The following is a 22,209-nucleotide window of genomic DNA, read 5'->3' as shown; positions in this document are numbered from 1 at the left end:
TAGAAATATAGTAAGACTTTGTGTCAAAACTATAATTAAATGGGACACGTCATATAGCTCAGCAGATGAAGGCACTTGCTGTGTAAGCCTGACCCCCTGAGTTCCATCCCTGAAACCATGGGAAGATGGACACTGAGAATAGACTCCACAGAGTTGTCCTCTTACCTCCACATGATCAAGCGTCATGGCATGTGCGAATGCTCTCTCTCTCTCTCTCTCTCTCTCTCTCTCTCTCTCTCTCTCTCTCTGTATGTGTGTCTGTCTTTCATGCATGTTCTCTTTCCTGCACATGATAAATAAAATACAAAAACAGACAAAGGAACAAATAAGGGCAAGTAGAGTTAGAAACATGTAAGAAATAGAACAAAATGTACATGGCTATGGGGCTCACTGCACAACTCCTTCAACCTCTTTGTATGCTTGCAACCTTTCAGAAAACATGTTAGGTCACATGTAGATATTTGCAGAGATGTTCACACTTGAAAAACATTTCTTCCTTTGACATATGAATGGAAGCACTCCTTCCTCCTCCCACCCCTACTATGTCACGTCTTGGTAACTCCTTCCCTGAAGCAAATGCAGCATGAGTGAGTTCAGCCAGCCAGTGGGCGACTACTCCTTCATACCACAGGCTTTATCTCCTTCCTGGGGTATAATCCTCACAATAACCCTACAAACTAATTACTATTTTCCATAGTCTAATGAGGAAAGCTGAGGCTCAGAAGGCTGACTCAAGTAATCATATTAACCTTATAGCACTGAGTGTGACCTTCCTTCCTGGCATTGTGCCATATTCTTTGTGTTTGAAGCCACTGTGCTTCACCCAGCCTTAGGAGATGGTTCTATTATTATCTTTAAGCTACACAGTTGGCACAGAAACTTTAGAGAGGTTCAAGAATGCATCCCAGCTTTCTCTAGGGACCAGTAAATGGTACAGTTCATAGTTGGACCCAGTCTATTCTGCCCCAGAGCCCCTTTGCCCCCTCTATTCAAACTCAGTCCTGGCATCTCTTTGCCTGATTTAGTAACCCCTCAACTGGAGGCTACAAGCTCCTGAAGACAGAACACATTGTTCAACACTGCGGAATATTATTGAATAAAGGGGAGGGGGCATGGGGTCTGCAGCGTCTCAGTCCCCTGAAGTGCTCCTTCTGGGCACAGTTGGACTTAGTCCTTGGAGGAAGAGATACCCAGTTTTTTAAAATATGATATATGGGTCTGAGGTTCATAACACGGATAGTAAGGAGTTGTAATGAGCCCATTTATGATATCCAACTTTTCACCACGAACTATAACAAAGTGTTTGAGATGTCTTACAGAGGGGAAAGATTTCTTAAACGTATTTTGACATTTATTATAAATGGATGCCTGTGTGTAGTTGAAGATCAGAGGACGACTTTTGGGAGTTGGTTCTCTCCTTCCATCAGGTGGGTTCTGAGACTGAACTCCAGTTCTATGGTTTGGCAGCAAGTGTCTTTGCCTTCTGAGACTTTCGTTTCGCCAGCCTGGGAAACAGTTTATTTTTCACTTTAGTCCTTTTGACCCATTGCTTTGGGTCAGTGGTGAAGCAGCATATTATTGGGGGATCATGCAGCAAAGCAAAACCAGTTAATCTTGTGGCCAGGAGAATGAAAGGGGAAGGGGATGCAGTTCCACAGTCCCCTTTGAGACCATATTCCCAGTGGCCTAAAGACCCCCACGGTACCCTACCTCTTAAAAGATTTACCATCCCTCACATAGCCCTACTTTGGAACCAAGCCTTAATCTCTGGGGCATCTAGAAGACATTCAAGATCTAACTTTCTCATTAAATCTCCCCTCACTGGCCCCCAGGCTTCTCACAAGCAGAAAGGCATTATGCATTGCCAAGGAGTAATGGGAACCAAAACAAAATGCTTAAACATTTCCAATTTTTCAGGGAGTCTTCTGATTTGAACAGCTAAAAATCAACTCAGGGGTGTCTAGTAACCAAGACAGCTTCCCCTTCATGGCCATACTTGACACATGGCTGAAGCAATGAGCAGGTGAACACTTAAAATTAGTCAACTTAAATGTGCCTAAGCAACTAGCAATGACACCTCACATCGTGCTTGGTTTACCAAGTTCTGCAACTAAAAGAGTTGCATCCCGGTACGCACTCAGGGCAGGTGACGGGCTCCCGTTTATAGGTGAGGAAATGATTTTGGAGAAGTCATTTGTCCCACACCACTCAGTTCGTAATGGCGGAGGGGTCTTTAGCACTCTTGCCCACCAGAACATCTCCTGTGTCGATACAGTATTTAAACAGCAAGTTCTTGGGATGAGAGCCACAGACGAGTTCTTTCTGTTGGCTTTCTGGAAACATGGGTTCTGTACTTCAGTAGAGTTAATCTCTCTGAAGATCAGTTTTTCCAATCTGTAATGGAAACAGACACACCAACCAATCAGCTACAAGTTCAGGAAAATCTAGTAGAGAAGGTTGTGAGGGTTTAGAAATAAAAATTATTTTTAGTTTTCAAAAATTATTTTGATGTATATGGGTGTTGTGCTTGAATATATATATTCAAATCATGTGCATGTCTGGTGCCCAGGGAAGCCAAAAGAGGGCGCTGGATCCCCTGGGACTGGAGTTATAGACAGTTGTAAGCTGTGGAGTGGTTGCCGAGAATCCAACCTGAGGCCTCTGGAAGAACAGCTAGTGGTACTCTTAACTATTGAGCCATCTTTCTAGCCCCTGTTTCTTTTATTTCTTAAGGTTTATTTATTGACAGTTATTGATTTGTGTGTGTGTGTGTGTGTTGTGGTGCATGTATGGAGGGCGGAGGACTTTTTTTTTTTTTTTTTTTGGAGTGGTTCTCTCTGCTATGTAGGTGCCAAAGATTGAGTTCAGGTGACCAGTCAGGCTTGGTGGCAAGCAGCTTTACCTAGTGAGCCATCCCATTAGACCGGAAAAAGCAGTTTTAGAGTCCTTTTTCTTTTGGGGGGCTTGGGGGGACACATAAGGAGCTATAAGGCAATGCTAGGGCCAAATCTCAGGCTTTGAATATGCTAGCCACAATCCAGCCCCAGTGTTGAGTAAAGATGTTTAGAAGACTATGATAATGCCGACCCATTTTCCATAAGTTAGATGTCATCTCATTTGGCCACCCGGTCTAAAAATGGCACTTGTTAGTTATCTCATTGTCATGTGCCATTATTCCTTGCAGCATTTGCTGCCACTTACGGTTTCATGTTGCTTCTCTGAATTCTCTCACCTGAAGGTAAAAATTGCTATGAGGGCAGGAACTTGTCTTATCCTCTGGAACCCTAGCGGGTAGAACAGTGCTGCCAAAAATTGCTGTTTGTTGAATGAATGAATGAATGAATGAAGGGAGGGATGTACCCATGTTATAGAATCATACAAAATTCTGTGTGTAAAGTATGACTACTTGCTGGAAACTTCCTCTCCTTTCACTAGAGGGGTCTACTGGCCTGGCTTCCTCATACCTGGTCCTGGCTGAGTCACTGACAGGCTGGTTTGCAAAGCTCCCTTGCTGATCAGCTTATATCTTGGTGAAGCAGCTTTGGGAACCTCTGTCCTCGCAGCAGATATGGCCTACTCTAGGGCACCCACTGCCTCTGTGTGGTGCCATCCCTGAGAGCAGAGCTGGGGGTCGTTCCTGTACACTGCTGCATCTGTAGGACTAAGAGCTGTGCCTGACCCACCCACAAGTGTTTGTTGAGTAAATGACCCAGCGAAGGGTACAAAGAGGAAGCTCAGGGTTCTTCATCCCCTCCAAAGCGGCTTGAAAATAAGTCCAGACCACAGCGCAGACCTTCCACCTGCAATGTGAACCAAGTTTCTCTGGAAGCAAGAAGAAACTAAGCAGTTGGATCTTCACTCCAAGGAAGGAAGAAGGGCAAACCTAGGCTCCAGATCCGGTTCCATGCCATGTTTTGGAAGTCGTGTTTACGTCTGCCTTCATCCTCATCCCTTCCGCTTCAGCATAAGCAAAATTATAACCCTGCACGCTGACTTGTATGCCATTATAATAGCCTGGCTGCTCCTGCGTTGAGGGACTTCGCCCCCGGGATCGCTGACTGTCTGTGAATGACAAATCCAAAGTCAGGGGTTGCCGAGTCAGTCGGACTTGCCTGCTCTCGTGCAGCAGCGGGAGGAAACAGAATGAAAGATTCTGAAAATAAAGGTAAAGGGGCTGACGGCAGAGGGGCGGCTGGTAGACGCTTGGGGGAGATGTCACAACGTGAATGTGTTTAGTTTGTGCTGATGGCTGTTTTGATTGATGATGTATATTCGTAATTTTTAGTTATGTAATATATGTCCTCTTTAAATGACTGTTTTCTAAATACCATGTCATTCAGTTTTCCATTTTTTGCATTACTAAACATATATTTTTTATCCTTTTTTAAAAATCTTGGCCAAGTACACATATCTCACAGTTTTCTTTTACAATCGCTTCCAGAATTTTGATACTCTTATTTTGGGGGTGTTTACAATTGTTAATCATTAAAATGTAGTTTTCCAGCCAATTATTGGATTACTGGAGATCGTGATACTTAAAACAGTTCGGATTTTATAGAGAGGCATCGACTGAGAATCTCCAGATGAACGTTCATCTTTTTTTGGGAGGGCTCAGCAGGGAGTCGTAGTCGCTGACCTTCAGAACTGTTTACCTTGCACAGGGATGTTCTGTGCAAACTCTCCCTATTCCCCGCCCCCCCCCCCCCAAAAGGAAAAAAAAAACACCAGCATAAATTCCGTTGGAGGGGAGGGCAAGGGCAGAAACAGATTGATGTAAAAGCCCCCAAACCAAGGACTCCGGAGGATTTCGGGGTTCACCGCTGAGGCTCTGGGAAATTTCTGCCGCAGCGGGGGGAGGGGCGACAGCCCCCAGCTCGCTCCAGTATACACGTGGTTCAGGGTCGCACTTCTTTCTGCATCCTTGGTTCTCTAGATCCTGGTGCTTGCAGAGGGGCCGCCATCTCCGCAGCCTGGAGCTCAGGTTGGGGTTCATCAGCTGTGTTTCTCAGTAGCTGCTTAGTGTGCTCGCGCCGCCGAAGCTGCCTGGGGCCTTGTGGTTTTCCCTTGGCTGGGCAGATGGGCAGGTGCGCAGGTGCAGGCCCGCGGTGCCAGGTGACCACTAGTCCCAGCCCCTGCCTGCCTGCATGCCCCGTAGCAGGTGTGGCCTTCCCCACAGGAGTCTGACCTCTGGTTGTTAAAAGATTTCTACCCGGTGATGGACAGCGGTATATGCACACTCACAAAACCCGAAAACACCCAAGCAAAGAGCGATCAGTGCGATGGATGCCAGGGGCGAGGCTGGCTTTCCAATCTTCCAGAAGCAACACAGTTTCTTAATGGATCCCGGGTTTCTCTGATCGCTGCTTTAAAAGTGACTGGGTGGGGCCTGGGGTTGTTGGCAATAGTGGCTTTGAGGCGTTGGACCCTTCACATTCACGCAATGAGCCATGTGGTTTTGGTGTTTAAATTTTAATTAAGCAGTTCCAGGGAGGAAGAGCCAGCTGTGTGAGGCTGGGGTGAAAGCAGAGAGGACAGTTCACTTCTGTTTCCTAGCCAGCCGCCACTCATGGACAAATAACTCCTATGTGGTCAAACTATTTAAAATCAGTTTCCAAAGAGTGTGTTTCCTTGCTATTTGCAGTGGCTAGAGAAAGGGTTAATGCAGAAGAGAGAAAAAAAAAATGCCTATTTGTCAAGTCATGCTAGGCCATGGACATGACTTAGAAACAATTAAAGCTGTCTGAATCACAGGCTCAGCCCGGGTTCAGTGTTTGCTAATGTTTAGAACAGAAATACTCCCCATCAGCGTGTTTTAAGCTTCAGGTCTCCTGACCTTTTTGATGGGAGCTGGTATTTGGAATTTTTGTATTGCTTTGTGTTGGAAAGTGCCGTGGGCTGGCAATCCAAACAGGCAGGTTCTGACTTGTTTAGCCTTCTCTTGTTAGAGACCAGGACAAGACTCTTGATTTTCTTGGGTCTCAGTTTATCTCCTGAGGTTAGATGCCATTAAAGCTTTTTCAGACCGTGAGGGATTTGGGTGTATCGGGAGCAGCATTTCAGACTGGCACAGTAGAATAAATTCATCTTAGACACTACTGAATATATATACATGGGTAACTTACTTTCTAAAGCTGTTTGTGTGTGTAGACATGTGGGCTGTATTCTGTTATCAGGTCTATGTTCTTTGAGTCCTAACCAAAACACACTGAAGAATGATGAAACAAGCCATAACAGACTAATTTTATTTTCAAAGAGTATGTGAAATGCAACCATATATGTGCATGCGCGCCGTCTCTTTTGAAAGAAAGATGAAGTCAGCATTTGCCCTCTGATTTACAAAGATGTCTGAGAACCCAAACAGGTCACGAGTTAATATATATCTAGGGTCCTCCCAAGAGGCTTTCAGAATAATTTCTTTCCGTGCTGGGAGATAGGTCTGTGTTGAGGAGTGGATTAGAGTGTGTGTGAGCGAGTGTATGAGGTGCATGTAAGTGCACACAGACACAGGAATGCATACACAGAACAGCTGAGAGAGGGTATGAACATGTCCACCAGACCATGAGAGCTATTTTGGGGAAGCAAAGTACCCATTGTTGACCTGAATAAATGTACCAAAAAAGTTGAAAATGACTGCTGTAAAAGTACCAAAATGGAGGGATTGTTTGGAAGTCAATTCTTGTAACGACTAACAGAGGAACCAGGTAAAACTGCAGAGGTGATGGAGGTGGTGCTTGTTTAGTATGCTGGCAAGGAGAACTTGAACTTGAATGGGCTACTGTCTCATGACTGGTGTTCAGGAAATGGTGGATTGTGGTTTAATAACTGCCTTCCTTTCTTTAACCTGTTCTCAGTACATCTCAGACAGCCCAGTGAGGTTATTAGCTATAGAAGGCATTTTATAACTTTACACTTTTTTTTATAACTTTATCTCAAAATGCTTTGCAAGCCAGGAAAAGGCATGCGTATAAGATAATTAAAAGACTTGAATGAGTTAACTAAATACTGACAAGCATGGCTACACGTTTTAGTAATAAACGTCCTAGAGCCTATTTAATGATCAATGACTTTGTGACAAGTTGTCTGCTAGGTTCTTTACGTATTGTTCCAGTAGTACAAGGGAACACTTTCTGTGTAGCATATAGACAGAGAGGAGTAGAATTGTATTCAAACCCAGGCTGTTCACCCCAGAAACCACTTCTCTGGTAGGTTGGGATTTGCAGACAAGCTACACTGTAAAATTCGCTTTAAAATAAAATTGTATAGGGGCTGGAGAGATGGCTTAGCAATTAAATGCATGTATTGTTCTTGTAGAGGACCTGAGTTTGGTTCTTAGCACCCACATCAGATAGGTCAAACTGTCTGTAACTCTAGCTCTAGGGAGTCTGATGCCGCCCTGACCTTTTCAGTCACAATACATCTCTACAGGTTTACATAAATAAATAATAACAAAAATATAAAGAAGATTAAAATTGCCTACATCAATATTAGAATTAATTTACCTTGTATAAAAAAGGGAAATATGAACCCCAGAAAAATAAAATAATGGCTTTTGATTAATTTTATAGTTTGTTTGAAAAATAGACACGGTAAAGTCCGTGAATTACCAAAAAGGTCACAGAGGCAGAGATATGAAAGAACAGGAGAGGAAAATTTGGAAAAAAAAAAGTGGAATTTTTTTTTTTGCATATAAAAGGCAGAGAAAATATTTCTCCTCCAATGTTTCTGTATTTTGAGAGATTTTATTTAATATTAACAAACATGACATTCTTTGAGTAACTGAAGATGTGGATGACATTTGTGTGAGAGCAGGATTTGAGCATGGTCTGTGCTATAGGGACCCGGATGCTTTTGCAAGAAGACATTGTAAAATCAGATTAGGAGTCGAACAAGGTCAGACGGAGGCTTTTAGGCCTCACATATTAAATATGGTTTCTACTCGTCAATTAAAAAAACATTTAAAAAATGTTAGCTTTTGTTTCCCTTAACCAACGTGACTCCTTTGATATCTTTGGAGAAAACACATATTTCAAGTTTTTTTTTTTTTTTTTTTTTTGTCATGGTTGCTTTTGTCTGGTCTGGCTGGTAAGATGATAATTTTGCAGGAAAGATCTGAAAATATGTGATTTCTCAGGGGTCTAGGGCTTGCGCATGCCAGTGGTTACCAATGGAAACTGGATCTGCACTGAAAGTCTGCAAGTAAGCTTCCTGTTTGGTAGCGTTCACCGGCAGAAAGAAGCTAAGCTGTCTGAGTTAGCTTGTGTGATCTGTAACCTTCAAATGTTTTTGTTGAAGAGGAGAGATCTTTTATAGTTTTCCCAGCCTAGAATGGATGTTGTTCTTATATACATAGTTAAAGGTCCAGGATTAACTGGATGTGATGGTGTATACCTTTTATCCTAGCACTCAAGAGGCACAGGCAGGCAGAGCTGTAAGTTTTAGGTCAGCTTGGTCTACAAAGTGAGTTCTAGGACAGCCCAAACTACACGGAGAAACCCTGTCTTGAAAATACTGCTCCCCGCCAAGAAATTCCCAGGATTAAAAGTGCTCTCAAATCTAAGACCGTTTATATCACTTAATTTTGTTCCAAAATAAACATTATCAAAATACTATCTAAAGCAATATTGGCATTTTGCACGATAGTGGGAAGAAGTTGCAACATAATTTATTCTTCTTATTCAGTCTACACACAGGTGCAAATACCCAGTTATAATATAACATGGTTTTGCCTGAGTGTTTATACATTACAATACCTGTATTTTATTATTAATGTCATATTTAATTTCTACTTGATGCAATTACTTGGTTAGCTACATTATAACATAGTTCTGTCTAAATGCTCACACATTGCAATGCATATGCTTTATTATTAATGTCTTATTTAATTTTCACATTATGTATGTGCATGTGTGGGTATGTGGAGGCCAGAAGAAGTTGTCAGGATTCCTTACTGCTCTGAGTTAGGGTTTCTCACTGAACCAAAAGCTCACCATTTTTGCTAAGCTGGCTGGCTAGTGAGCTCTCAAGATCTTCCTGTCTTCAGCCCCCACATCCTCCTACCAGTGCTGAAGTTAAAGGCACAACTATGTCCAGCTTTTCACATGGATGTAGGGATTTGAACTCAGGTCCTCACGCTTGGAGAACAAGTATTCTTACCCACCGAGTCTAAGTATTTCCCAGTCCCCCTGAATATTTTGGTTTCTTTTTGTGCAGTGCTGGTGAGCAAACCAAAGGCCTTGCACATGCTAAGCAAACACTGCTATCTGCACTTCTGGTTCTTTTAAAGATTTATTCATTTATTGTATGTACACGAGTGCTCTATCTGCATGTATTCCTGCATGCCAGAAGGAGACATCACATCATATTATAGATGGTTGTGAGCCACCTATATGTCACTGGGAATTGAACTCAGGACCTCTGGAAGAACAGTCTTAACCACGAAGCCATCTCACCAACCCATACTTCTCATTCTTTACCTTCCTGCTTCATAGGGGTTTCAGTCAATGTTAAAACTTTGGAATTACAATCCTGTAATTTTGATGCCTTTTTTAAAAAGATGGAGACAGTATATAACTGTTTGTAATTGAAATTGAACTGAGCAGAACATACCCTGTTTTTCTTTTTCTTTCACCTTTGAGACAAGATCTTTTTTAAAAAAAAAAAAAAGATTTATTTACTTATTTTATGTATTATGTGAATACACTGTAGCTGTCTTCAGATACACCAGAAGAGGGCATCAGATCCCATTCCAGATGGTTGTGAGCCACTATGTGGTTGCTGGGAATTGAACTCAGGACCTCTGGATGAGCAGTCAGCGCTCTCAACCTCTGAGCCATCTCTCCAGCCCCGACTTTTGATGTGTGCAGCTCACACTGGTCTTGAACTTGGTTCACTCCTGGTTGGTCTTAGATGTGATTCTCTTACTTTGGTCTCCTGAGTGCTGAGGTAATGAGCAAATGCCATCATGTCTAGTAGAGACACTGGGACATCTGGGATGTAAATCAGCTGGAAAGTGATGCCATTAGGTTGGTTATTGATTCTCTGTGCTACTGAAGATGGCACTTGGAATTTTTGTTTTTTGATTGTTCCTAGGATACATAGGTATGATGCATTTTTAGATCTTGGTTTTGTTTTGATGATCTTGCTAAATTTGTACTTATTAATTTGAATAGTTTTTAGATTTGGAAGGATTTCCTATGTTGACAGTTTTACATAATTGAGACAGTTTTTTCTCCTTGTTTCCAATTCTTACACATTTTAAACTTTCTCTTACGTAAGCATTAGCTAGGATGTCTCTTAAAATGATGAATAGAGGGCCAGCACCACAGCTCAATGTAAAGGCGCTTGCTGCCAAGCCTGACAGCCTGATTTGATTCTTGGGACCTACATGGTAGAAGGAGAGAACACACTTTCATTTGCAGCTGTAGTTTTTCTTTTGATCATGGCTGTTGTAAATCCTGCAAGAATTGTGTCATAATTAATTTTTTATAAACTATTTTATGACTTCCATTACATGTTTTTAATCTAGAGGGTCATATAGAAGTGTACTTCATCATCAGGCAATTGAAGGGGTTCTGTCTAGTTATTTCCTTGCTATTGCTTCTAGTTTCCTTAAAGAGCCCATTAGATCTGAAGCTGGAGTTAGAGGGCTGTGAGCTGACATGGGTACTGGGAACTGCACTTGGTCCTTTGGAAGGGCAGGATGCTCTTTTAGCCCTGAGCTACCTTTACTCACTTTACTTCTTTGAGATACGGTCTCATTTTTGTAGCCCAGGCTAGGCTGGAACCATTGTGTAGCCCAGGCTTGCCTTAAACTCATAGCAGTCATCGAGTCTCAGCCTCCCAAGTTGGGGTTGCAGGCATGAGACACCTTACTCTGCTTGCCTTGGCATTTCCCTCTGGTATTGCCCTAAAACCTGGCCTGGGACTTGTTGTATAGTCCAAGCTGGCCTTGAAGTGGTATCAGTTCACCTGCCTCTGTCTTCCAGTTGTTAGGATGACAGCTGAGAGCTGCCATTCTCATCTCCTCTTTGCCTTTTGAAGGGAAGTGCCACTGGGTGTATGTAATTCTGGGAGAGGCCAAGAATGATGCAACACACTGTGGAGGCTGAGCTGGGAGAGTCTTTTGAGGCCAGAAGTTCAAAGCTGGCCTGGGAAACAGAGACACTGAATCAAAACACTACCCCACCCCCCAAATACACACACAACCCCCAGACCAAACCACCAACAAATCCTGAGCTGGCAGATGTTTTATTCTGCACTTAAGTTTATATATATTATATATAATATGTATTATATATACTTAATACATATACACACATATATGTATATACGTGTATGTGTATATATACACACATGTGTATATCTACATATATATGTAGATATATAAATTTAAAATATATATAAAATATATAAAATTGAGGCACATTGACATTGTTTACAGCATTAGGGCTCATTTGTGATCAAGTTAGAAGTTGTTGTATAGACTGGATCCACACCTTTGCCAGCACCCACCATGCGTTTCTTGGGTTGCCTAGTTTCAGGGCTATGTGTTGTGTTAACTGGACCCTGGAGCTTCCTATCACGTCTGGTCATTTACTTGGTTCATTCTTTGAGCATTTGTGCACCTAACTCTCCTTTCATCACAAATACACGCCCGTCCCAGTGGCTCTTGAATCACCAGGAGAGTAACTCAGCCTGCTCACACGACTTAGAGTTGAAAGGTCACGTGATCGATGATATGCGGTCATGGAGACCGCGGAAAGGCTTTTCATGTTTTCTATTAAAATTGGATCAAGAAACAAACTGGTACTTCCTGTCAGTCTCTTTTGATGTGCATTCCCACTCCACTTCTAGTACGGAAGGTGAGCCACAGAAGGGGGCCTCGGGTGCCACAGTGTTTAAGTGCAATCAGTTTGTGGACGTGCATTGAGCTGAGCGTGTTATGTTCACTTTTCAGTATATAAGTTACATACCTGATAAAAATTCTAAAAATGAACCCTTTGATATTAAATGTCTTTTTAACCCCCTCAATACTGAGGTAGGTTTCACTCTGTAGCCCTGGCTGGCCTAGAGCTCAGATATGTTCACCAGGTGATCTTGTGGCCGTTCTGTGCCTCTGCTGCCTCCCGAGTGCTGTGATTATGAAACTGGGCCAGCATTCCTGAAGACATCAATCATTTTAGAAAAGTGCCAGGGACGAAGAAAGCTTGAGGACCACTGATCAAGGTCAGCCTCATTTGAGGACCACCCAGCTATCAAGGTCAGCCTCCTCTGTGAATGAGATCACTAGGAAGTGGTGGATGGAACTGGGGACTGCAGATGTCTCGGAGCCCAGTGTCAGGCCTTCTGATTCTTACTCTTTATACTTTTAAATGTGCTGATCAGAGAGTGGGGTACAGGAGGATGTTCCCAAATCCCTAAAGCATCCTCGTGAGTCAGCACCTTCCTTCTTTTTGCGGTTCCATCTTGTCCTCATTTTCTTCCCAGGCATTTAAAAACAGACACTTTAATCTCAAACTGCACCTTAGAGGCTTTTTAAAAATTATTGACTTAGAATCAGTTGAACACACACACACACACACACACACACACACACACACACACACACACACACTATGAGAGAGAGAGAGAGAGAGAGAGAGAGAGAGAGAGAGAGAGAGAGAGACTTTGTGCTTGTGAAATCTAAAGAGAGCCTGATTCAAGGTACAGCTGTTCCTCTCTGGGACATTTTTAGTATGGGGCTGCACTGTTTAAATTTAGAAGCCTTTTCCAAGTTGAGGGGGTGTTGGTAGTTTGCAGAAATTGAACCCGGCTGTGACTCCTGCTGCTGCAAGATAAGTGGGAAAATCTGGGAACTGGCTTTAGAAGGAGAGGGCCTAAGAAAGGGACTTGCCTTAATGTCACAAAAGTAGTGGCACTCAGGAAGCAGAAACAGGTGGATCTGAGTTAGAGGCCAGCCTGGTCTACATGGCAGGTTCCAGGAAAGCCAGGGCTACACAGAGACATGCTTTCTTACAACAAACCACACCCCTGACTCTGTGAAATGTACACTGTTGAGAATCTAGTGTCAGGATTTTTTGCTTGGGAATCTAGACTTTAAAATTAAAATATAAATATTTAAACATTAACTAAGCATTAATAATTACTAAAATGTTAACAATCAACATTGTTAATACCAATATTAATATCAAGATACTAAAGTATACAGTTATGTATATGCACATATATGTGTGCATATCACCTTCTTTTAACTTTTGGTCACTGTGACAAGACAGTTGAGAGCAATCACCATATGAGAGGAGAGATTATTTTGGCTCACAGTTGTAGAGATTACAGTCCTTGGTCTTTGGCCTTATTGTTTTGGGGCTTTGTTGACACAGTATATCATGATGGGACCATATTGTAGGTTAAGCCTATTAACCTTAGGGAGCGCATGTGCACATGGCAGAGAGGGGGAGGATTTCCTTCAAGGGCATGCTTCAGTTTCCAACTCTCTCCTACTAAGACCTTCTTCCAATGGCTTTACCACCTCCCTAGGCTTTTAGCATATAGAACTTTGGGCCAGTTTTAATACCCAAATCATGACATATCTAAGGTACGGTAGCATGTGCACATGCATGCGTGTGCATGCAAGTCCACGCACGCGTGCACACACACACAGAGGCACAGGCACAGGCACAGGCACATGCATGTACAGCTTGGATTGGTAGCTATCAGGCTAGTTGTGTGTTTTCCACAGCCATTCCTTGTGCTTGAACTATATCTCCTCCTTCCCTGTCAGCTTGGCTCAAGTTCATCCTCTTTTTAGGAGTGGCATCATCTTTAGGGCTCTCTCTCTGAATCCAGGTCTGGCTCACAATCTACTCCCAGGGCCTACATTTTAAATTGTTATGTAAAGCTAAAACATATCTTAGGCTCTGAGTACATGCTTTCAGATGTGGGCTGGGGAAAGAGGAAAAGAAAAGAAGAGAGGGAAACAGGGAGGGAGAAAACCACAAGTGGACAAGGCCTTTACTTTCCTGGAACCTCATTTCCTTGTCTCTCTCTCTCTCTCTCTCTCTCTCTCTCTCTCTCTCTCTCTCTCTCTGTGTGTGTGTGTGTGTGTGTGTGTCTGTGTGTTTGTGTGGCTCTCTCTCTCTCTGTGTGTGTGTGTGTGTGTGTGTGTGTGTGAGAGAGAGAGAGAGAGAGAGAGAGAGAGAGAGAGAGAGAGAGAGAGAGAAATTGTTTCACTAAGTAGTAGTTCAGGTTGGCTTTGCACTGTGGCAATTCTCTTGCTTCAGCCTCTTGAGTGCTAGGGTTGTATGTATGTACCACTCTTGGCAATTCATTTATTTACTTTTTTAAAATTTAGAAGTGTTTTTATTTATTAATGTTGTACTTGTGTGTAGGTACATGGGTACCTGCATGCCATGTCAAGTGTAGGAAGGTCAGAGAAGAACCTGTGTGTACGAGGTTGGTTATCTCTTTCCTAGGTGGGTCCCAGGGATGGAACTCAGGAGACTTTCACCCACTGAGCCATCTCCCTGGCAGCATTCTCCTTGCTTGTGACATTGTCTTCCTATTAGAAATTAGAGATGGTACATTGAAAATGCCAAGCTTAGTACCTGCTGGCGAGTAGGTAAAAGCATGTATTCTTTCTGGATTTTCCGAAAAATCCAGCAAAGTAAAGAGAAAACCTGCACAGCCATCCTCAACAATCTCATTCCTTGGAGAGGATGGCTGTGAAGGCTCCAGTGGTCCTCTCTGTCTCTGTGCTCCTGTGCCCTTTCCTATCTGTAATTGTATTCTTTCTTCTCTTAACCCTGCTTCCCACTTCTGCATCTTTAGTGGCTCTAAAACTGCTGTACACTCACAGCATCTCACCTTGATTGCTAGGTCTTCAGGTATGAGAAGGAGATTTATAAACTGATACTCTTTCTTCTGAAGTCCAACAGGATGCGGTGTCTTGAGTTAAGGCGATCATTCAAATCCCTGGTAAAGGAGGCGGTGGACATGACAAGTGGGCCAACTTTCTTCCCTTACTCTCTCTTCCTCCTCTCCCTTCCATTCCCTTCCCTCTCTCTTTTTGTGACATTCCTTTTTGCTTATTTCAGTGGATGACAGGTTAATTTTGGTCTTTAATGAAATGAAGTAGCTAGGCAGAGAGACATTCATTGGCCTGGAAGTGAGGATGCCTGAGTTTCTGCTTTTCCTCTGACCACGGGTTCAGCCATTTCATATTCTGCTCTGACCTTTCTCATCTGTAAACATGGGAGGAGTAGGTTTTATAATAGATATTTTCACACTGTGTTAGGTGAGTTTTAGGGTTGTGTGGAGGTGCTCTTGCACATTAGTAAGATTGTGTCTCGTGGCTGAGCCAAGTGCTCTCTAGTATGCAGAAAGCCTGTGTTTGATTAAGGACTTAAAAAAAGAAAAGACGTTAGATGACAAAAGAAAACTTAGATTTGAAATTTTATGAGTGAAATACAATCCTACTTTTTAAAATGAGATGGACTTCAGATGCCATAAAATATACCCTTGTGAGTATGCCTTATGAGGCATGCCTAGTCTGGACATTTTGCATAAATGTGATTATACAACATAAATTTTCATATCTGGTTGCTTTTATTTAATGTAAAAGTTTAAAATTTCACCCATGTTATAGCATGTAAAATGCATCTTCATTTTTTTTTGTTATGTGTGCATGATCTTGTTTTAAGGCAGAGTCTTGCAATGTAGTCCAGACTGGCCTCAAATTTGCTATCCTACTGCCTCAGCCCCTCAAAGCTGGTATTACAGCCATGAGCCTCCATGCCCAGTCTCCTTTATTCTTTTTTTATTTAAGCATTTTAAGAAATGTTTCCTATGTCTAGATAAAAAAAATTGACCATCCTATTAGACAGTGCCACCACCAGGATGTGCTCTGTGTCCATTCAGATGTAAACCAATTTCAGCTTCCTCGATTTTTAAGCAAAACACTGTATTTAATGCCTATGGAATCTTTTAAAGATCCCGTTGTCCTAAAGCCTGGAAACCAACACCCTGATCTGCCAGTCTCATGTCCCTCCTCTGGATCTATAGATGTCTAGGGTTGGTTTTCCTTGGATGACAAAAGTAGTGGTGAGAGACTTAGGCTGGGCTGACAGGTTACCATGTTATAGGACCAGTAGGGATGGAAGGTGAACTGGTGGGCTTTATCTGTTTGTCCCTGGGGGCATAGCTCCTTGCTTTTGTATCCCTAGTATATCCAAGGGGGTATGAGGAAGGCAGCTGCGGTTATAGGCGATGAACTGCTGGATCATGTGGATGCTGCCTTCCCCAGTTCCTAAGAGATGGGAAGGGGCTCTTGTCAGTGTCAGACCCCACAGGAATCACAAACTCTTTGAGGTCATTTTGTCTCATCATGGTTACATCACTGTTGCTTCTTATGGAACCTAGCACTCATGAGCTGTTCCACGAGTATCTCTTAAATAACCAGTGTACAATTTATTGGACTATTGACTTAAAAAAAGGAAGAGAAAGCAAAACTCACCCAGCTTGCATCACGGTGCACACCTGTACGACCTGAGCCGGAGAGTGGTGAACCAAGCCTACTTGGTTCCACAGCTAAAAGACAAACACAAACAGATGAAAACCACCACCAACAACAACATTAACAACAAATCAACAAATTATAGAGTTGCCGGATATTTCAGAGATGCACAGTGAAGTCTTGTGCATACTTCATGAGTATAAAATTTTATATATGTATGTATATATGTATGTATGTACATGTGTGTGCATGCACGAGTGCATGTGCTTGTATGTGTGCAGGTCTAAAGTTGATGTCAAATGTTTTGTTTGATTGCTCTACAGTTATTTCTTGAGGCAGGATCTATTGCAGAACCCAGAACTCCCGATGTGGATAGCAGAGGTAGGCAGCCTGCCCTCTGGCTCTCCTGTCTTTGCTTTCTGTGTGCCTGCTTAGGTTTTACTTGGGTTCTTGGGATCTGGGCTGTTGTCCTTATGCTTGCACAGGAGCTATCTCCTAGGCCTTGTTCACCCTCCCATGCCTCTCTAGTACAGCATCAAAAATAAGAAGCTGACACTTGTATATCATCAAGCTGATTTAGGTTGTATGAATTACACATGAACTCATTTGTGTGATTGCCTGTATAGCTTTGTGCAGTTTCTCTTAGCATACTTGTGATCTTGCATAACCATTACTGTACTCAACAGACAAATAAATCATGACTATAGATTTCCTTGTGTTATACCTTCATAACCATCCCTTCCCCTTAAGGTCTGATCTTAAATTAATTTCTTCTTCATCTTTATAATTGTTATTTCTGAAATGAAGTCATAAAGTATGTTTGACTTTTTTTTTTTTAAACTTAGCCTGATATCCTCGAGGATAATGGAGGCAGTGTGGACCAATACTTCCTTCCTTTTTCTGACTGAGTACTAACTAGTCTCTGGTATGCACACACCACAGCTTGTTTCTTCAGACTTGAAAGACACATGAATTATTTCCAGATCCTGTCTGTGGGGAACAGAGCTGCTATGAATATTTGTATACAACTTCCTGTGTGAAACTAAGATTTCATTTCTATGCATCAAAGAGTTTAAGTCCGTACTTGCCGGCAATCTGGTAAAGGCATTCTTTTGCTTCTTTTAATTTTTTAAAAAAGAATTATTTTATGTATGAGTACACTGTTGCTGTCTTCAGACACACCAGAAGAGGGCATCAGACCTCATTACAGATGGCTGTGAGCTACCAGGCGGCTGTTGGGAATTGAACTCAGGACCTTTGGCAGAGGTCAGTGCTCTTAACTGCTGAGTCATCTCGCCAGTCCCTGTTTCTTTTAATTGTAAAAGGAATTGCCAAGATGCTGTTCAAAATGTCTACCATTTTACACTCTTACCAGAACTGCACAACTGTTTTCACATACCGTGAGTGTGTGCCGCTCATCTAGCTGTTATGGTAGTGTGGAACGATGCATAGATTCCTTCTTCTATGTTCCTCCTTCCACCAAACCAAACCAAACCAACCCCCCCCCCCCAAAAAAAAAAAAAAAACCCCAACTAACCAACCAACCAACCAACCAAACAACCAAAAAACCATATGGATTCTGAGATCAGCTTTCCAACTCTCAGCAAATATCTTCTGTGATTGTCAAACTTTTTCTTAGCTGTGACCTGGCTTACATTTCTTCCCTTCCCAGCCTGAATCCCAGGACCTATGGCAAGTCCACTACTTTCCTGATACCTGGGGAAAGTCACAGAGCTGACCAAATTCCTGCCAGGATCTTAACTGCTAGCATTTCAACTCCTGTCCACCCCTTTCCTCTTCCGTGGTGGCTCTCTTCCAGTTTTGGAAAGTTTTGCTCCAGACGTGTTGCATGTTCATCTCTTAGGTGTCCTTTCCACCTGTGAGCAAGACCTAGACCATTCAGTTTAAAGCTCCTCAGCATCTTCCCACCAGGGTCTTCCATATCTTCCAATCATCTCTGGTCCTTCTCTTTCATGCAAGGGCCGACTGCCCGTGGGCATTTTGGCCTCTGAAATAACAGAAATCCCAATTTATCTAGATCAGGGATCATTTTGTTTTTCTCTTTTGATCACTTATAGTATACATCACTTCCTAGGATTAAAAAGACCACGGGCTCCTTCATCTTGCTTGATAAATGCAAAATACTATGAGAGAAGAACTAGAAGAATGTGTGATTTTTGCTGTAACTCTATTGAGGATGCATTTAAAATGTTACAGATGCACAGCAAATTAATATACTGAAGAAACAAAGTTGCTTCTTGTTGTCCTTCGCTGAGTGCATGCCCTCTGCGGAGTGCTCAGCCTATTGGGATGGTTTTCCCCCACTGGCAGCTTGATTGGATTTAGAATCATGGAGATACACCATGTGAAGGTATTTCAAGAAAGGTATAAGACCCAAAAGTAATATAAGGAGTTCTCTCCCAGGGAGGGAGTCCTAGGCTGAAGAAAACTGAGAAAGCAAGTTGAGCACATTCATCTCTCTGTGTTTCCTGAATGTGGATCCATTGTGATCTGCTGCCAAGCATTACTTGCTTGATGGGCTATATTCCCAAACTAGGGGGCAAAATAAACTATCTCCCCTTATTGCTTTTGTTGGTATTTTGTCCCTCTATTGAGAACAGAAACTAATGCATGTGTGGTTTCACATTTAAGTGGTAATCCCTAGAGGGGGATTAGCTTAAACACATTAGTAACAACCCCAGACTACCCTAAATGTGTTAGTGTTACATTAAGAAAAAGAAGGGAAAAACATTTCCCCTGGGAGTGATTTAACCAAGAGTGAGCCCAGATTCAAATCCACCCTGTGTTGTCTGTCATCTCCTGCCTGTTGTATGAGTCTGATTCTATGCCTGCCTAAACGCTGCTGTCTTGTCTCTCCCTGTGTCTGTGTCTCTAACAAAGGGCTTTGCTCTGTATTTATTAAACAGCACAGAGACACATGAGGGAAGGAATGAGAAGTAGTTTACAGGAATCTTTAATAGCATTTTACAGGGGATGGAACCTTCCTGACTCTACCCCCTCCCCAACATTCCTAGTTTACCCAGATAACAAACTGTACTACAAACACCACTGCACATAAATTTATCAACCTATCTCCACGCCACTTACAACCTTTATAGTAGATAGTTGTTTTATAAGGTTATTTTCAATCTATTTGTTTTTCCTAGTGTTTATTATCATCACACACACATGCATTATTCATAGGGCGGAACATGGAAGAGTATATAATTTAAGATTAAAGCTTTGTATTAGCTTAGGTTGTAAAATTTGATTACACAGGAAACCCAAAACAAGTAAGTTTGGCTGTTACATTGTTCTCTTAAAGGCAGGTTAAAAGGATAGGCTAAGTACACAGCAGGCTAGCAATCTTAAGTCATAAATAACCCCAAGGTGTGTAATTAACTCTGGCTGTGAGGTCCAGCGAAAGTTCCAATCTCTTAGAATGTCAGAGACAGTCTTATAATAATGTATTGCCACATAAGTATTAGTATATCCATTCTGTGCATGGAGGCATTGAAGATTGGCGCAGAGACGTAACCTGCTCAAAGGTAGACAGCTAATAGGTGGATCTAATCTTCTGTTCCCCAAAGGTTTGTAGACTTGGTCCAGAGCTGATGGCACTTTTGCAGATGGTAGAATCATTAGCATGGGAAGCCTAGTAGAAGGAAGGTAGTCATTGGCAGTATGCTCCTGAAGGGAATTTGGGAGCCCTGGCCCATCTTTTCTTTCTGCTTCCAAGTTGGTATGACATGAACAGCTTGCTTGACCAATACCCGGTACTACTGCAGGCTCCACAGCAATAGAGCTGACTGTCTGAGCGTGGGAACATCTAACATGTGAGCCAAAGCTCGGCGTTTCCTCTTTTCTAAGTTCATTAGAGATGATATTTTTGTCACAGTGACAGGGCTGGATCCAGGATTCCAGCTTGTTTCTTTGATCCCACAACTTACTTATTTGACTTTGTTGAAACATTCTATTGTGTTCAGAGTGGCTTCAAATTAACAACCCTCTTTCCCTAGCGTCTGGAGTGCTAGGATGCTTGCTAGTCACAAGAATGTTGTTTATGCTGCTTTGTCTGCCTACATAAAGGCAGAAACTGTCATACCATAAGAATCAATTTCCATGCATGAATTATAGCTTAAACTTATTATCTTTAAATAACTTCAGGCCTGTATGGAACACCCAAGCCAGTGGTGAATGAATGAGACGGGAGTAGGTTGGAAGTGTTATAGGGATGAATGAGTGAACGGAGTCAAGTGGGCTGTAGTATGTACTGCTCAGCCTGCTGTAGCAATGCACTTAAAATTACATTCTTGGGGCTGGAGAGATGGCTCAGTGGTTAAGAGCACTGACTGCTCTTCCAGAGGTCCTGAGTTTAGTTCCCATCTACCACATGGTGGCTCACAACCATGTGTAATGGAACCCGATGCCCTCTTCTGGTGTTTCTGAAGATAGTGGCAGTGTACTCATATGAATATAATAAATAAATAAACAAATATTTAAATAAAAGAAATAATGAAGCCTGATATTTCAAATGATCTTTAAAATAGTTAGATTCTTACCTTAATAGATTTGCCAGAAAATCTCATTAAAAGATTAAAGGTCCATTAAAACAATGCAGACAAATGAGCTAGTACAGTATAAAGACATGGACAAGAGAGTGGACTTACGGATGCACTACTCAGATGTCAAGACCTACAGGTCCATGAGTCCCTGGGGTAGTGAGATACTCTGACAGTGGGTTGTAACTTTTCTACTTCCATCTTTAGAAGCCCTCTCCAGTACCTCTTAAATAGTAACTTTTATTCCTGGTTACAGCATGTTTCTCTCATTTTTTTTATCAGTCTTTAGGGGAATAGGTATTTACTTATTTATCTGGGTACTCATTTTATGATGCTAGGATTGAATCAGAGGTCCTGCTCTTACTAGACAAGTAGGGTACCACTAAGCCACATCCCAGGTCTGGGTCTGTTTTGTTAGACTTTCACTGCAGAGACTGACTGTGAATAACCAAGGCCCTATGCACATGCCTACATCTACTTTGCTGCCTGTTCGTCTTCATGAGAGAGAATATGAAACACCCCAGGAAGAGCTGCTGGGGGGACTTGGGGCATAGCATTTCTGGGATGATCATTTATTCCAGTGTAAACCCCCTGCCTGCCTCCGTGTTGTTTCTGTAAACCTTTACTCTTCTGCTAGGCTGACATCTGCACACTTCAGGGTCTGAAGAAAAGAATCTGCAGATTTCACCATTTCTTTCTTTCTTTTTAAAAAATTAGTTAGTTTTTAAAACTTATTCATTTTATATCTCACTCACCACCACCCCCAGTCACTCCCTCCCTCAATCCTTCTCCCAACCTTTTCCCCTTCTCCTGAGTAGGAAGGGCCTCCTGGCTATCCCCCAACCCTGGTACTTCAAATCTCTGCGAGGCTAGCTGCTTTCTCTCCTACTGAGGCCAGACAAGGCAGCCCAGCAAGAAGAACATATCCCAAGTACAGGGCAATAGCTTTTGGGATAGCCCCCGCTCCAGTTGTTCAAGACCCAGATGAAGACCAAGCTGTACATCTGTTACATATGTGCGGGGAGGCCTAGGTCCAGGTTCTTTTGGTTTTCTGAGAGCCTCAAGGGTCCAGGTTAGTTGATTTTGTTGGTCTTCCTGTGGAGTTTCTATCCCCTTAAGGGCTGCAATCCTTTCTCC

The 22,209-nt window shown here is 42.4% G+C and overlaps 1 protein-coding gene across 4 annotated transcripts in view; it reads left to right on the top strand.

The window, feature by feature from the left end:
- Positions 1-22,209, top strand: part of Dnajc6 (DnaJ heat shock protein family (Hsp40) member C6) — a 146,061-nt gene that overhangs the window by 6,890 nt on the left and 116,962 nt on the right. Inside the window, exon 1 of one of the 4 annotated variants that reach the window (XM_034502408.3) lies at positions 3,967-4,165. The exons of 2 other annotated variants lie outside the window; for them this stretch is intronic. In XM_034502408.3, coding sequence (XP_034358299.1) covers positions 4,069-4,165 — 97 coding nt within the window. In that variant the 5' untranslated portion in view covers positions 3,967-4,068. Of the gene's footprint in view, positions 1-3,966; positions 4,166-22,209 lie in introns of those variants that run through there. One more of the 4 variants, XM_034502409.2, reaches the window with a different exon arrangement.

Source organism: Arvicanthis niloticus, chromosome 5 (genome assembly GCF_011762505.2).
Source record: "Arvicanthis niloticus isolate mArvNil1 chromosome 5, mArvNil1.pat.X, whole genome shotgun sequence".
NCBI classification, from domain to species: domain Eukaryota; kingdom Metazoa; phylum Chordata; class Mammalia; order Rodentia; family Muridae; genus Arvicanthis; species Arvicanthis niloticus.
This window is presented reverse-complemented; position numbering and strand designations above follow the sequence as displayed.